Raw genomic sequence first — 17,937 nt, forward strand, 5'->3', positions numbered from 1 at the left:
GAAGAAGGTTCCTGTTTTTACCTGAAAGGCGTGCTGTTGAAGATATAAGGGCTGGAAGTTAAGGCTTACGCTGAAGAACTCGGTTTCTATTATACTATTTTTAGATGCAATTTTTTGCATTTTTGACTGTGTTTTAGTAGGCTACCACATTTAGTAGGGTACCACAGGGGATGAAAGAAGTGTATTCCTTAGCAATGAAAGTGTTAAGAATGGTAGTGTTAAAAATGGAAGTGTTGAGTAACAATGAAAGTATTAAGAGAAGGCAGTATGCAAGATTTACAGTCGCAGATACAGTTTTTTGCATTTTTGCAGGAAATTGAATATATTTTTAGACCCATGTAAAAATTCTCTAATTAGTCTGGAAACAGGGGACCTAATTCTTGCATTCTGTGAAAACGGGTAAGATTGGCTATAATTTAATTATCTTAATCTTAGCTATCGTTACTTTTTGCCCGAGCAATGCAGGGCTTATCTGCTAGTATAATAAATCTTCAAGTTTTTCAAATAATTGGCAAATTATTTATAAATAGTTATCTAAATTCTAAGTGTATTGTACTGTACATAGATTATGGAAATGAAAATTGATGTAATAAATTTATTGATTTTCAGTCATTATATTTACTATGTAAGTTTAACTTAACCAAAAATAGTGTAAAATTTGGTTTTGGTTGGTTGCTTTAAAACCCAAATTCAGTTTCAGTTTTGAATTCAGCTGCAAAATCCAATTTTCGTTGAATCTTATCTGTCTGTGAAAAATGTAACAATAGCAGATCTAATACCAAAGGAAAAGTATCAATACCAGTCTGCAATAGACCAAGCATAACGAGTATAAAAAAGAAAACTTGCTATCAAAAAAAGTATCAATATGACATTGGTATCAGCAGTATTGAGACATCTCTAGCCCTGATGAATCCAATTAAGAACCTGTGTGAAAATACTTCTAGGCAGGTATATACAAATGAATAGTAGTACTCCTGTTAACACTCCTGACCAAAACAAAATATTTTCTACTATTTGGAAGTCTGGATCTGACATAATGTGCTATACTCATATTGTAGCAGTTTCAGGCTGTATGGTTTAAAATGACAAAGACAGTGCAGGTGTGAGTACAGTTTTATTAAACTTGGATTTTACATCAACATAATGTTTATCACCACCAAAGAATCAAGCACACATCATACCTAAGAAAGAAATATGGATCTGGTTTTTCACTGTATCTGACCTTCCTTGCTTCTCTACCATCTCAAGTCATTTTGATATATATTTATGCAGGCCCTTGATCAGTTTTATTGAAATTGGTAACAGCCCAATTAATGGCATCAATGAGTTCTTCTTTGTTGTTGTACTATTGGTCTTGATGTATTTGCACTTCTAAAACATGCAAGGTATTTCTTGATACTTAGATCTGGCCTTCTCACAAGTCACTACAGAACAGTCACATTGTTGGCCTGAAAATACCAGATGACTTGGCTGGCTTTATGATATAACACATTATCCTTCTGCCATATCCATTTTCTGTGGCCATACTAGTACTTAATCCATGGGAGAAAGATGTGCTAAAAGTCCTACATATAATTACTGCTGTTATATTGATACTTTCTGATTGACAACCATAACTTTGCGATTTCTCATTGAAGTGGCTCCTTTGAAGCTGCTAATGCTTCACACATTGATAGTGGTGTACAGTGCAGTTATATCTGTAAGGAACCAAGTCCGAGTGTTTTTTTGTTATTTTTATTTTTGCTTTTATTCTATTTTGTTTGGGGCTTATGTTTTGTTAGGATGAAGGTTTCCTCACCACTCACCTTAGAAACTTAAAAATAGAAGAGAAACCAACTCATTGACAAGAGAAAAGCGCCATAGCTAAAACTAACATATACTTGTGCTCCCGAGCGGAAAAAAGTAAGTCCGCACCGAGAAAAGGGGGGAGACCCCACAAGCACAACTTAGGAACTTGCTAAACCTTAAGAATAAAACATCCCGAAAATTGTCAAAAAGAATAACGTAAAAGGTTAGCGAGTATTGTTGGAAAATAGGCTGCCAGACAAAGTTTTTATTGTTAGCAAATAAGTATGTAAATGAGGAGTGATCTCACTCAGAATTGTGATGTCACCTCACAGTGTAAAGACCGAACCTCAAATAAAGATGACCGAGGTGAGCTTATGTTAGCAACGAGCGTGGTGAGCTTCGTGTCAGCAAACGAGAGAGAGGAGGACGATAGGATAAAGTAGTTCCAAGATGATTTTGAAGTTATTCGATTTGTGGATCGAAGATTAGAGAGTCTTTAGAGTTGAGGAAAAAGGTTCCTAGTATATTGAGGTGATGATTAGGACCTTTAATTCATAAGAATTGTTGTACATAAGTTAAGTCTTTGAATTTTTGTCGAGTTCCAAAGGGGAATAGATTTAAGTTAGTAAAAAGATTGATTTGAGTTTTGTCAGGTTAATTCTTACTGATTTTCATTGAATAAATTGTTGTTTGATTTGTTACTAAATTTTGTACATAGTTATTACTAGAATTATTATTAAATATTGGATTGTTTTTTGATTAACTTTGTCATTATTTCTTTTGGTGCACACTTAAAGTCCAGGCCTGGTACATTAACGCAAATCCACATAAAGTACCCGTTAGGTAACGACTATTTCCGGCGCACAGTCGTATCGATAATCGTTAGAAAAATAATATAGTACTTTACATATCTAAGCACATGAACAAAAGTTGTCTGAAAAATACTAGCTCAATGGATGAGACAATGAAGCAAGCAAATTGCCTCAAACAGCAAAATGTTCAAAAGGAGAAAAAATAAATAAAAACTGAATGCAGTAAAGTTCTGTAAATATATTTTAAAGTTATAAAAATTGTAAAACGGCTTTGTCACATTTTAATTTTAAAAAAGTTTTAAAGAACAATAAAAAAGCTGTGTATTTGCCCATGGAACTTTTTTGTCATTGTGAATACTTTTTATTGTTCATTGAAATTTTTAAAAAATTAAATCATGACAAAGCATTTTTAAATGTTTGTAATTTTTATTATGAAAAGTAAATGTGGACAGTTTCAACAAAAGTTGACTACAGGTAAGATACTATTGTGATCAAAAAAATATTGGGAATGGTTCATTTAAAATGCATCTTGCAAGAGGCACTATTATCATTTTTTCATCATTTGGTATGACTTTCATTGACATCTAGAAGCAATCCATATGTCATCATCTGTTTTCATTTGCAAATAAATGTTTGTTTTGTATGTAAAGAATTTTTGTGCCAGCAATTTTTCAAAATGTTCAATGTAATTGAGCAAAGAATGTGCATTAATTTTTGTTTTTTCAATAGAATTATTGCTATAAAAATGTTGGAAATACTGATGAATAAATTCAAATCTTGCATTTTATTGAACCATTTCCGATACATTTTGATCACAAAAGTAAAAACTTTAACTCCAGCCTACAAGAAAAATGTTGTTTTGAGGGGGTACTTTATCTATAGAATGTTTTCATCGTTGTAAACATTGTTATCATTTTTTGAAACTTTTTTAAAGTTGTTTATAAAGTTTATATAGTTCATACAAGAGTACTAATGCTAGAAATGCTCTCTATTGGCAACCATTCTAGAAACAAGCAGCAAGTAATTTCACTTCAGGTGAAAGTTATTATCTAGCAGTATTGCCATCCTAAGACCACACTATTTCCACAAATATAACATATCATACAGTATTTGATAATGTACTGTACCTCTACAAGGTCACTTTCCTACTTATGTTAGAACTTTTGTTCACATTTTTTATGAAAGTCTTCAGAAAGATCTAAAAATTTTGAGAAAGTTTTCTAACATCTTGACCAGCTACTCATTACCTGCATCTGAATCATTCCTATTTCAGTTGTGTTTGGCATTTAAGATTATACAAACATGCTTTTATATATTTGGATATTATAAATTTGTGGTATGCAATAACACTGTTCTTAAATACATAGTTTTGAATTTATATTTTACATAGAAAACATTTTATATTACATATATTCATATATGCATGTATGCAATATGAATTTATTGAGTGTTATTGCATATATGTGTATTCATATATACACATGTATGCAATAACACTGTTCTTAAATACATAGTTTTGAATTTATATTTTACATAGAAAACATTTTATATTACATATATTCATATTTTTACTCACCTTCAAAGGATCATTTACATTTAACAGATGTTTACTGCTATCATATTCGGGATACGGATTATTAAATTCTCGTACTTCAGTCATTTTCTCTAAAACAGTAAAGTTTACATAATATATTAATAAATTATCAAGATTTCTTTTACAAAATTCAAAATTTAATTAAGCCTCTCAATCTACTTTATCTTTGTTGAAGTTTACTAACAGAGATTTGAATCAATGAATTTAGTCTGGAGAATGAATATACAGTAATTCTTTTGAAAATATAAATCCTTGTATTTGAGAACACAATTCTCGAACTTTAAAAATAATATAAATCTTAACCAAATCAATTTAATTTGCATATTACTTTTGTTATATATAAAATATTTTGTTCAAATTGTATAGAATGCTCAGTCTCTAATGCACAAGATTCTATCTTATAATAATTGCTTTGTTTTTCTGAGAGTGTTTCAATACAACATACATCATTTATATTTCAGTTCCTGATTTAACAACATGGAATAATTTGTTTTGGAGCATTAAAAAACAAAGTTTCTTAACTCCATTTTACAACAGTTGAAGCCTAAAAATAGCTAAGACAGATGATTTAATAATTTTCAAATGCCAACATGAAAGATGTTCAGAACATGGAATAAATTGAAATGTGTGCAGAGAATGTTAAGAGCACACAGATAGCTTCTACAGTAATTAGCATGCATAGAAACTGTGTAATCATCTATAATTATTTTTGATGATAAAGATGTAAACAAGCATTTAATGTATGTATAAAATGTTAAACTTGATAGCTTCATAAATTCAAGAAGCACTGTACTGTACAAGTCTGCAGATTATGAACGCATTGATTTTCATTCATGCTTTAGACTTCTCATTCTGTTAGTAAATACAAGTATGATGATGATATTTACATAGGTATGCTTTTTAACAGCTGATTTATAAATGAGCTACCAAAAGGTTCATTTCTACAGGCTTATATTAGATAATGCCAAAATAAACAAGCTTATTATAAGTACACAAAATAAAGAAAATCGAATCTTTAACATTTAAATTTAATTTTCATTTTTAGAACATTTACCAAATTATTCAAAAATTTCGTCAGTATTAAACTGTTTGTTCATTAAATAGTCGATTTCTCTTAATTTGATTACACAAATAAACACAGATTGCTTCTTGTCATACTGTCAGATAGAAGAATAACAATTTTGAAATTTTACGTTTGTTCTGTCATATTTGACGCTGCTGTTGTTTTGGTTACGTTGCCAACCCTATTCTTTTTTTTAACATAAATCTATTAAAAACAACAAATAAAAAAATATTAAGATTGAATCATGCTGTGTAATAATTATTAACTGAATAAAAAAACATTAATATTTGCATTAATCCCAAAATAGCTACTTAATATGTTGCCTGTTACTTCGAATAATTTCGGCCGGATGGCCGAACTGTTGAAGTGGCAGCCTGTCGCTTTGAAGACCCGGAATCGAAAAATCCTCAGGAATTTTTCGATTCCGGGTCCCCGAAACGGTGATCCGACCGGATATTTCGGCTATCCCTCACCACCCGCCCGTCCCATTGTGGACCAAGAGGTCTTTTAGTGCCCACTTGCAAAAAGAGCAAAATAATAATAATAATAATAATAATAACTTTGAATTATTCAACTTTGCCAACAATCTTATTAATCGAAGGAAAGTAAATTAAATAAATAGAATTTATATTATAATTTAGCAAATTAAAACAACTTACTACGAATTATGATGTTATAACTCACTTGTCAGTGTGATTCGGACAGCAATTGATGACATTCCTTTCGTAACGGCCCATCCACACATTCGGTATTAACCGAATACCAGACAAAAATTTGGTGAATACTGAATACTTTTTTTTTAACTCTATCCAGTCTGTGGGTGCTAAGAGCGCCTCTTTTAGCAAGTCCATTATGGGTTCGGCTAGCCCACAATGGGACGGGCGGGTGGTGAGGGACGGAGCTCGACATATCTGGACGGACCACCCCCGAAAAATTCCTGGAGATTTTTCGACCCGTTCGGATTCGATTCCGGTCCCCAGAGCGGTAGGCTGCCATTTTGACCGCTCGGCCATCCCGCCGTAAATACCAAATACTGTGAGCGGTTGTGAGCAGAGCCGGCCCTACCATAGGGCGAAAGGAGCAGCCGCTCCAGGCGCTAAGTCCTAGGGGGCGCCTCAGTGGTAAAGAAAATTAAAGGGTATAAATTTGGGGCAACCAAGGGCAGTGGCGTAGCAAGGAGGTGTATCAAGCACCGGGCGTCACTCGCAGAGGGGCGCCCAAATGGTCTCCAAGACAAACTATGTGTTTCTGGAAGGGGCGCCAATGAAGTAGCGTGCCCCGAGCGCCAGTTATGTTCGCTACGCTACTGACCAAGGGGGCGCCATAATAGGATCTCGCTCCATCCTAAAACTTGCCTCGGGCCGGCACTGGTTGTGAGCTATGTATAAACAGTGTTTGTGTCAACCGTGCCATAAAAATTCCATAAGTGTAGTGTTATAGATGTAGTCTAACCATAAAATTTCGTATGACAATTCGTTTATAATTAGCGATTATGGCATTCATGGAAATTGGCCCATTCGCTCCGCTCGTGTGCCAAACTTCCATTCATGCCATAATCGCCTATATTATAAACTAATTGCATAATATATTATTGATGCAAGAGTCTTTAAGTACTAATTTAATAAAACAAATGCACATTATAACTCTGGTTTCATAAATTAAAAATCTGTTTATTGCATTGTAACTTCGAAGTAATTTTTATGGTAAAGCTTTCATTTCATTGAAATGAAAGTTTCACCGTTTAAATTTTCTATGACATTCTTTTTATTCTTACTTTCTATAATGACTTTTTTGCTTACACATTTGGATTTCGGAACAGAAAGACTAATATATCGTGATGGAAATCCAAGCTGGATTCACTTGCTGTATTTGAACGAACGTCGCGCTATAAAGTATCACTAATAATGCGAATCTTTGGAAAAATGAAAGAAAACGAAACATTCCAACAATTACTGATTAGAACGTAGAATTGAATATTCTGTCTAAATCGCTAGAATAATTTTCAAGATTTTGGATTCTTTCAATTTCGGTTTTTAGTTAAGGCGATCGTATATAGACACACAGGGTAGGTGGAAAGTTACTAGACATTGAGAGATCGCTATAATTTTTGTAATGGTAATGTGATCATAATAAAATTTATATATTTATGTACATCAATCAATGGAATTTTATAATTCCCGATCGGTAGTGTGGGACGTGACCAAGAGAGGCTGCACGTGCTGTAGCAATAATAACAGTTGACCGCTTGTCTGTTCAGGAGCGAGCACAGATTGCTGCACGTTATGGGATGTGGAAATCGGGGGTTGCGTGAGTGATGGTGGCGTACGATGAAGGAATGTTATGCTACAGTCCGTCCGGAAACAATCAATTGTTATTCGAAGATAAAATGACCATAGGTTCGGTTGCGAATGCACAGAGAAATGGCGATCCATCCACATCACAATCTGAGGAAAACATGGTTGATGGCTGCCAGTACCTATATTGAATTTTAAAATATGTATTCGTTTTCCCATTTAATTAGATACATGCCAAATAAACTTCATCATTTTTAGAAGGAGGTGGGGTATTTAGAAAAACGTTACGTAATGCTAGGGTTTTGACCCTTTAGGTAACAACAATTCATTTTGTTTTTTAAGTATCTCATAGTGAACCTTACCACCTATGTCATTGTTTTATGCGTTATATCAGTGTTTTTCAACCGGGGTGCCGCGGCACCTTAGAGTGCCACCAGGGCTGGATTTGAAGCGATTGGAGCGATTTGCGCCAATCGGGCCCCGCAGGACATCAAAATTTATATATTTAAAAATAGTTTCAAATTACAGAATAGATTAAACAGTTTAGCGATCATGTCGATTAAGAGTCAAGAAGCAAGCCAGTTGGATTTTGATATTATTTTAGAAGATTTTACAGAACAAAAACTTCGGATCATATAAAACACCTCTTTATAGGTTTATATTAATAAAATTCAGTTATATCAAGGGTCGCCAAACATTTTTAACTGTCGACCCCCAACCACTTTCCAAAGCCTCACATTGACCCCCACCGTAAAGTTTTATTACAAGTGTATGTGTATGAGCAAAAAAAAAAAAAAAAAAATTGTGACCCCTTAGCCGCATCGACCCCTCAATGATGTTGCATCGACCACTTTGGCGACCCCTGAGTTATATTTATTCATCTACACATTAGAAGATTTTTCATGGCAAAAATTTATGTAGTTATATTCATTTAAAAATATAGAAATACTAAAACATATCTACGTATGTTTATATTCAATAAAATGTAGTTGTATTTATATTTGGTACAGGTTTTTTAATGTAGAAATTTGTCTACATGACTTTTGATTTTTATAATTAGATTTCGGATTTTGTTTTAAATAAATATTTAAAATCTATATTTCAATATGTAAATTAACTGTTAATTAATTTTGTTATTTAAAGTTTTGAGGGGCCCCGCAAAAAAATTCAATCGGGCCTCGCACCTATTGCATCCGGCCCTGGGTGTCACGGTGCCACGATTGGGGTGTCGCAAAGTTTGGGGCCTTTAGGCATTTTCTTGGAAATTTACTTAAGTGTAGTTCAAGATAACTTATTGTCAGTTCTATTTTGCTACGAGATATCTAGTAAGCAAAGAAACGATGACTAATCGCATGTTAATGTAATGTTCTACGCTATGTGTACGCACGACTTGTCACGAGTTCGCCCAAACCACATTGCTTGGCTTTCACATTCCCAGTCCCAGTACCAGGCCAACCAGCAGAGAAGAACGACGTGGACACTTGTGTCTTGTATATACTTTAAAAAGCGTTGCATTGTACTTTGAAAAGCGTGTGATTTCAATCACAAAGTAGATGCATATTACAGTATTTTCATAGTATTCAAAGCAATGATGACAAATAAACAATTTTTTATCATTTTTTTTAATTTAAATTTTTTAAATTGATATGAAAAAGATAAGAAAAAAGTAATGAAATATTTATTTTAAATATGCATCAAAATAGTATAAAAAACTATAACAAAAATGATAATATATTTGATAATAAAACTAGATTTAAAAAACAATAGCGAGACTATTATTTTACATGTAGGTATTTGGACAAAATTCAATGGACTTAAATTTTGATTTTGAACACGTAGAAACGCTTTTTTTTGCATTAAAATGCTATTTCAAACTGTCAATTTTTAAAATTTTTCTTCCCGAGGAGGGGATGCCCTCCCCGGACCCCACCCCAGCATTGCGCGTAATATTCGTTTTCGCAAAAAATTCCTCTGCCCCATTAGTCCCCTCTTATTCAGATTCTAGATCCACCGCTGGTCAAGGGTGTCACGATTTTTTATTTTTCAATCAGGGGTGCCACTCAATGAAAAAAGTTGAAAAATACTGCTCTACACCTTTTCTATTTCAATTTCAGAAAAAAATAAAGTAATTTTCAGAAAATGTAAGTTTAATTTCAGAAAAGGTAAATTTATTTTCAGATGAAGTTAAATTAGTATTAATTTTAAGCATAATTTTTTGAACGGTAATTAGTTAGCTTATGATTCGGATTTCGATTGAATTAATGTCATATTTAATCGTTATGAATAAATTGTTCAATTGTTAGATAAAAATTAACTGTAGCATCTATGTATAAGTACTTTAACATACCGAAAGTAAAGAAACAAATTAACATTGCACAAAATTTCATTATATTTTTAAATACAACAATGTCACTCCTGAAAATTAAGTGTTGTTATAATTAAATATAATAAAATTTGAATAAATTATATTTTCTGAAGTAGAATTTACTTTTTCTGAAATTGAAATCGAAAAGGTGCAGGTTTGAAAAAAGAGAATAAACTATCTTCTAATCGAACATTCGAACTTGACAGATTAGACTAAAGCTAGCCTGTATTGTATTAAATTAATGCTAACTTTAGCCTAATATAACTAGATTCAAGAGGAGACTATAAAATGATGTAATATTCTGGAATATTACTATGTCAAGAATAATTTATCAATATAACTTATATTTATTAAATATTTAACAATTTCTTCCAAATTTGTATCAGCACCCTGTATGTCACTCCACCATGCAAAGTCATGAAGATTTATTACACTTGTCTACACTGATATTGCCTACCGCTCATACTGTTATAATGGCGTCTTCACCTTTAAATTGTATAGTTTTAAGTTTACCTTTACTTTGTATAATTTTTAATATACCATCTACTTTAGATAATATCTACTGATGATGCTTACTACTCATACTGTTACAGTGGTGTCTTCAATTTTTATATTGTATAACTTTAGGCTTAGTTTTTAAGTTGACCGTTACCTTGTATAATTCTATTATAGCATTACCTTTAACTNAACGGCTTTCTTGTGTAAAACACTTGTCATCTTTCACCTCCTCCGTCACAGCCCACATACAACCTTCCCTTAGGTCCATCCTGACGCGGGATTAATAGATCCCACCTACGAGACGGCATCCTTACACAGGTGCCGTGAAGTGGGTTTCAAGCCCCTTATCTCCCCGGATCGGCCATCTTACAATTGCAAGTTGCATTTGAATAAACTTACAGTTCTTATACTTTGAAACAAAACTTTGAATTTTCTACCAATCAGTCTCAAAAACATATGAAAGTATTGACTATTTTTAATGTAATATTTTTGATATTTAAAATCTCTTCTACCTAACTTATTAGATGAATGCATTTGAAATCATAAACGTTGATATCAGATCTGACAATTCAGAGTTTAAAATTAGAAGCTGACTTAAGTTACCAACGAATTATTTATTAAATGGACTAAATTAAATGATTTATTTACTTTTACTTTTCATAGACACAAAATAGTGACACTTTTTAAACACTTGGCAGATTATTCATCTTTTATTAGGTTGGTCCAACCTAATAAAAGATGAATAATCTGCCAAGTGTTTAAAAAGTGTCACTATTTTGTGTCTATGAAAAGTAAAAGTAAATAAATCATTTAATTTAGTCCATTTAATAAATAATTCGTTGGTAACTTAAGTCAGCTTCTAATTTTAAACTCTGAATTGTCAGATCTGATATCAACGTTTATGATTTCAAATGCATTCATCTAATAAGTTAGGTAGAAGAGATTTTAAATATCAAAAATATTACATTAAAAATAGTCAATACTTTCATATGTTTTTGAGACTGATTGGTAGAAAATTCAAAGTTTTGTTTCAAAGTATAAGAACTGTAAGTTTATTCAAATGCAACTTGCAATTGTAAGATGGCCGATCCGGGGGAGATAAGGGGCTTGAAACCCACTTCACGGCACCTGTGTAAGGATGCCGTCTCGTAGGTGGGATCTATTAATCCCGCGTCAGGATGGACCTAAGGGAAGGTTGTATGTGGGCTGTGACGGAGGAGGTGAAAGATGACAAGTGTTTTACACAAGAAAGCCGTTTATTGGTTATCGTTTATGCTTACATCGACAATCGACAGTCCTTCCTTAGTTTCTTCTCTCGACGTTGAGGAGAGGTGATGACTTCGGCGTCGGTCGTAGCCCCGGGGCGGACGAGATGAGGTCACGGATCCAGGCGGACGATCTTGAAGTGAAAGCCGTGGAGTTCACAGTTCCTTGCGATGACACACCACAATAGAAGTCACTAGCCTTCGTGGAGTCGGAGGAGCGCCCCCCCTGACCTCGGATTTCGGATTTTTATAGTTTTTCTCTTCCACTATTCGGACTTCCGATTGGCCCTTCATCCCCTTTCTCGCTTCCCGATTGGTCTCTCTTTTGTTTTGGGATAAACTGAGACCGCCTCAGGTCACGAGAAAGGTCCGATTCCAGGTGTCTGCTCGACGCCGTTCTGTCGATTGTTGACAAAATTGCAAGACTCGCGCTCATAATTTAGCTCCGTTACTCGCGATTTCTGTCATCTGGGTACTCGAACAATCATATGCAATGATTTATCTCTCTTAAATCTTTCCGTCTTTTCAGAAATTGTTTCCCTAGATTGACTGTTTATGAGAGCGGGGGTCAAAGTTCCACCTGCATATGACCACTTGTCTCTGAATTATAACTTTTCATTCTGACATTGACAGTTCGTTTAACACGTGTTCGAGTAATCCGAGACTCGTTGTCTACATTTTGTGCCGCGTTGTTTAAATTATGGGATTTTCCTCTCCCTCTCATAATTAATCTATCGTTATTATTTAATCATAGGAATATCGCGATTTACATGATTCGGACCTCGGTTGGGTCTTCACACAATTATCCAATAATATCTTTACGTTTTTGTTAATATGGTTTGTCATTAGAAACTGTAACTAAACAGCATTTATAATAGCAAATATTTTGTAAAATAATTACTGTAAAAAACAATAAGAAAAAAAAATGTGCTTCTAACTCGTGACAACAGCTAAGCAAGCAAACCAATGGTACAGAGTTTCATACGAAACTAATTATACCATTAGTTTGCTTACTTAACAGCTATCACTCGGAAGCACCCAAAAATAAAATAAAATTGTTAATGGTTCTGACTTCAAGTAAATTGAACCTTAAACACATTTGCAATATTGGTATAAAGTTCACTTACTTTATTGAAGCGTCTAAAATGATTTAATTTGAACTGTTTATAAATTCCATATCAGTCCTGTGATGTCAGCATGTCACTGACATCACAGGACGGTACAGTAAAACGATGGTCTCCAGACGACCCCAGCTCCAGTGTTTTAACCATTATGCTCTAAGTAAAGACAACGTCACCGCAAGACGATTACGTCGATATTACTCGGACACGATTTTAAATGTAGGCAATCTTTCGAATCGATCGCATCAATGTTTCGAATGAATTGAATAATTTAATGAAGGGACGTAGAAACTTTTCGAGACTTGTATGTTTATTTTCTGTATAATGTTTACGAAGTATATTAGAAAATCAGAATTGCTCTAGTAATCTTAACTAATGCAGTAACTATATAGAAATTGAAGTAAGTACACTAGAGCCTCATTTTAACAGACCTCTATTTAACGAACAAAATTTCCAGACCATATGTGAAAATTAATACCCTGCTAATTTTAAAAATGCTTTTTATATGCAATTAAATTAAAAGGTTATTTTTCATATTGAAGAGTCACCGATCATTAATAACATTATTTATTTGTCTAGTTAAATACAATTAAAATATATTTTCCAAAAAATATTTATTTCGATTTAGATCGTATATATTTTTTTTTTACTCTTTCCGCCCTGTGGGCACTAAGAGGGTCTTTTATAGCAGGCCCATCATGGGTTCAGCCAGGCCCACAATGGGGCGACCGGGTGGTGAGGGACGGGGCCCGACATATCGGAACGGACCACCCCCCGAAAAATTCTTGGGGATTCCTTAAGTCCGACCCTACTGGAGATACGTACTGTACGTGTCATCCGTTTGATATGACCCCCCTTTATCTCCCCACCCCAACCTTTAATCACTAAAATTTAATAGCATCAATCCCCTAATAAAGAAACCTCTATGCAAAATTTCAGAAATTTTCGACAAAAAGTATCGGAGTTATTAAAAGCTTCAAAGAGCTTCATGATAAACACACGCATACACACTCTAACATCCATAAATACAGAAATTACCCCAAAATATTTTCGCATTTTTCGCCGTTTCAAGGTGTCCTAAGTCCAAAAATGTAAAAATCTTGGGGTCATTTTTTGACCGATTGCCATAATTTCCCTCTGTTGTATATAACAGCCGGAAAAATAAAAATACCATGATACTAGCTGAAAGTTAAAATTGCATTCTATATGTTATGAAATGTCATTAAAAATAATTTTTATATTATTAATTATTATAAAAATGCTTAAGTTTAGAGGTAGAGACGAGTTTTTAAAAATATTGTAAATGACAATAACGAGTAAAATTTTTAAGTCCGACCCCACATGTGACCCCTTCGCGTTCCATACTCCAAAATTTAATACAGTAGCATCAATGTCTCCTATATACAAGTTACCATTCCAAATTTAGTTTTTTTATCTTTATCTTTACCCCATCTTGAGATATTAAACGAAATAAAAGCCAATACACACATACTCGTATGCACAGAATGCTTTTCCTTTTTATTTTTTTTATTTTTTGACGTTTTTAGATACAGGGGATCTCAAAACGTCGAGATTTGCAAAATACCAGAAGGGTCAAATTTGACACGATTACAATATTTTCTCGTGTTATGTTATAACAGCCAGGAAAGTAAAATGCTTTCGGAAGATCAAACATGACAATGAAATAATTTTATATTATCCAGTGTTCGAATATTAAAACTGTAGAAATTGAGATAGTAAGAAGTGACATCTTGTTCCAATTTACACAACACTTTATTCTGGAAAAATCATTCAAACACCGGTTATGTGAAAGTGATGTACTTAATTTTCATTTCTGTTTTGTTATTTAGTATTAGTTTTTTTTTTAAATATTCTTTTAAACTTCATGACTAGGCACCTACTAGATTATATTCAATCTATTCATTTGGTGAGCAATAGTAAACCAGCACTTATGTATTATGATACAGTAAACAATACCACAATACATGTAGGCCTACTTATTAAATGAAAATTGTTTAACTGAATACAACATTTCACATTTCTAATGTAAAATTATGCAGTAAAACAAAAATAGAAAATAATTCACAAGCTTAATTAACATTATAGTCACATAAAGAAGAAAAATACTGTATTCCGAACATAATCTTTGAGTCTGTTGATACCGTTCTATCATTTATCAAACAAGTAAATAAAGCAAGACCTATGAAAAAAGATGCTGCTGAATGGATCCATGAGTATGCTTTTGGACCTATTTATAAAGCGAACAAGTTGTATAAACATAATGTTTCTATTGTTTAACCCACGCAGGTCAATGAGGTCAACACGAATATTTTCGGGAACAACGTAGGGCAGGTTCTTTAATAATCCTATGTGGAGAATCAGCTAAATAGAAAAGACAGGTTGCAAATTACATGCGCTGTATTTATAACTACAATGGTGGCGATTTGGTACAACAAATATATTTTTATGATCATATAATAATAGAGCATAAAAGTTTTATTGTGATAAAATGTAAATCCGGGCTTTGATCTTTAAACTTCACGGTTATGAGTGTACTTTTAAAGATAAAAATTTGTATCTTTTAAATTAATTCTCGCATTTTAATGTATTAAAAAAATCACATAAAATATAAATATACAGAGTAGATATGATATAAGATTCTCAACAAGTAGTTCGAGCACTCTTATTCCCATTAATGTAACACTAACTTGTAAGTAGATAAAAAGGTTGGATGCATACTAAGTGATAATTGTACCGATACATATATATTTAAGAAATTTTTCCAAAAAAATGATAAAGCGTGAATATCGTAAAATATATTTTATATGTAATATATACAATCAAACCTCTGAACAGTGGCCACTGACAAGAATATAAAAAATAACCGTTGTCTGGTGTTTGTTTTTGAAGCATTTTTTGTTAAAAAAAAAAGAAAGAAAGAAAACTTTTCCGAAAAAAGGCCGTTATTGGAGGTCCGACTGAATAAAGAATTTAAATCGCGACAATAGTATAGAAAGGAAAACAATTACACAAATGAAAAGTCAGATCTTTATTATAATCTTCCAACAACAACCTTGTACATCGATTTATTTATTTATTATGTGTATATATATACATATATATAGTATTTTCGCGTCCATAAAAACACTATTTTAATCGATTAAAACATCAATTTTTCTATAATAATAATAATAATAATAATAATAGATGGAAGCATCTTGTTTTATTTAACAATAAATTCATCTAACGTAAGAAGCCACGTTTCTCAATCTGTAGCCCACGGAATCCTAAAATCGTTTATTTATCTTAACAAATGATTCGATAGAAACCCCTATATCGAGTTAGGTTGAGAATTTGGCTAATCTAGAACCATTAACTGTAGTGCATTTACAATAAGAGACAGCCGCAAAAAGAAAACAAAGTAATTGTCTTTGCGCATAATTTCGAAAGTTATTTATAAGTTTATATATGTATATATATATTTACACACACATCAAAAATAAATACGGATATAAACTCAAAATCATATATATATACTGTATATACATATTTTAATAAATACTATACGACACATATACGTAAAGACTAGATTCTGGTAATCTTCTCAACCGGTAGCTCGCGAACTCGTATTCCCGTTAACGTAATATTGTATTGGGAAAACAGTTGAGAAGTTGGTGTGGAATATATATATATATATATATATCCAAGTGAAAATTGTATATAGCGTTAACAAATGTGCTCCAGAATTATGATAAAGCATGAATATCGTGACAAATACTGTTATTTTATATATATATATAAAATTTGAATTGTGATAATTATCTCCCTATTAAAAAAATTTTGTTTTTTTCTGTTTTCGTTTCATGACTAGATCCTAGACTCGCATCAGTAATGGCACAGGCTTGTTTTTATTTTTATTTATCATGAAAAAGGTAAATCTAAATGACTTTATCCTTAAAAATTTTTGATGTGTGTATAAAAGAGACTTTTTTAAAATTTTCCTTTACAAATAAGGAAAACCTGGTAATGTTTTCGAACCTTTCTTCTATAAAAAAAAAACCTCAACAATCGATCCAGCTTAACCACTATATTTAAAAAAAGGATTAATTAATTTTTTAATTTTTTTACCCTAAATCTTTTATTATTTACCATCATTTTAATATATTTAAAATATATTTTATTGATATATATATTTATTTTTTTATTGCTTTACTTGCAGTAGGATGGAGATTGCTTCTTAAAAAATCGCAATAGTTCCATCATTTCCGTGTCCTTTATTTAATTTTTCCTTTTTTTTTTTAAATTTAAATTGTTTTTTAAAAAAGCAAAATAAGCAAAATAAATTAAATGAAAATTATTTTGGCATTTTTATAAAACAATTTCTCTCTTTAATTTACTTTAATTAAATTATGCCCATGTGCGTTCCTAGAAAATTAAATAGAAAATATGGAAGAATTCGTAATTATTTTATTAGAAAAATTTTAAATAATAAGAGATTCGATTATATATAAATTGAGTATTTTAATAATAATATTAAAAAAAACATAAAAAAATAAATTTTAAAAAACTCTTAATGAAGCGACAATGTAATAAAAGAGAAATGTGTCGATTAAAATTAAAAGCGAGCCACGTGACCGCTAGAGAGCGCTTCGGGCACGACACGTAATCGGGGAGTTAAAATTAATTTTTATTTCACTTTTTTAATTTTCTTGCGATTGCAATAAAGTGAGAGAGAGGGGGAAAATAAATAAATATATTTAGAATTTAAAAAATAATAAATACGTAAAATATTTTAATTGGATATATTTAAAAAGTAAAATCAGTTGCTGTTTTCAGTCATTAAAAATCTAAAAATGCAAACCAGCTGCTGTTTTCACTATTTTTAACTATCTAAATCGTGCGATTTATATATATATATATATATATATATATAAATATCGCACGATTTAGATAGTTAAAAATAGTGAAAACAGCAGCTGGTTTGCATTTTTAGATTTTTAATGACTGAAAACAGCAACTGATTTTACTTTTTAAATATATCCAATTAAAATATTTTACGTATTTATTATTTTTTAAATTCTAAATATATTTATTTATTTTCCCCCTCTCTCTCACTTTATTGCAATCGCAAGAAAAT

General features: G+C 32.0%; 1 protein-coding gene across 1 annotated transcript in view; it reads right to left on the reverse strand.

Moving 5' to 3' along the window:
* Positions 1-5,443, reverse strand: part of LOC111631597 (lanC-like protein 1) — a 32,611-nt gene extending 27,168 nt beyond the window's left edge. Inside the window, exons 1-2 of the mRNA XM_023375887.1 lie at positions 5,249-5,443; positions 4,177-4,265 (exon numbers count right to left, since the gene is read on the reverse strand). Of these exons, the coding sequence (XP_023231655.1) occupies positions 4,177-4,260 (84 nt within the window). The 5' untranslated portion in view covers positions 4,261-4,265; positions 5,249-5,443. The remainder of the gene's footprint in view (positions 1-4,176; positions 4,266-5,248) is intronic.
* Positions 5,444-17,937: the final 12,494 nt, after the last annotated feature.

Source organism: Centruroides sculpturatus, unplaced genomic scaffold (genome assembly GCF_000671375.1).
Source record: "Centruroides sculpturatus isolate CEXI.00-Female unplaced genomic scaffold, Cexi_2.0 scaffold504, whole genome shotgun sequence".
Classification (NCBI taxonomy): Eukaryota; Metazoa; Arthropoda; class Arachnida; order Scorpiones; family Buthidae; genus Centruroides; species Centruroides sculpturatus.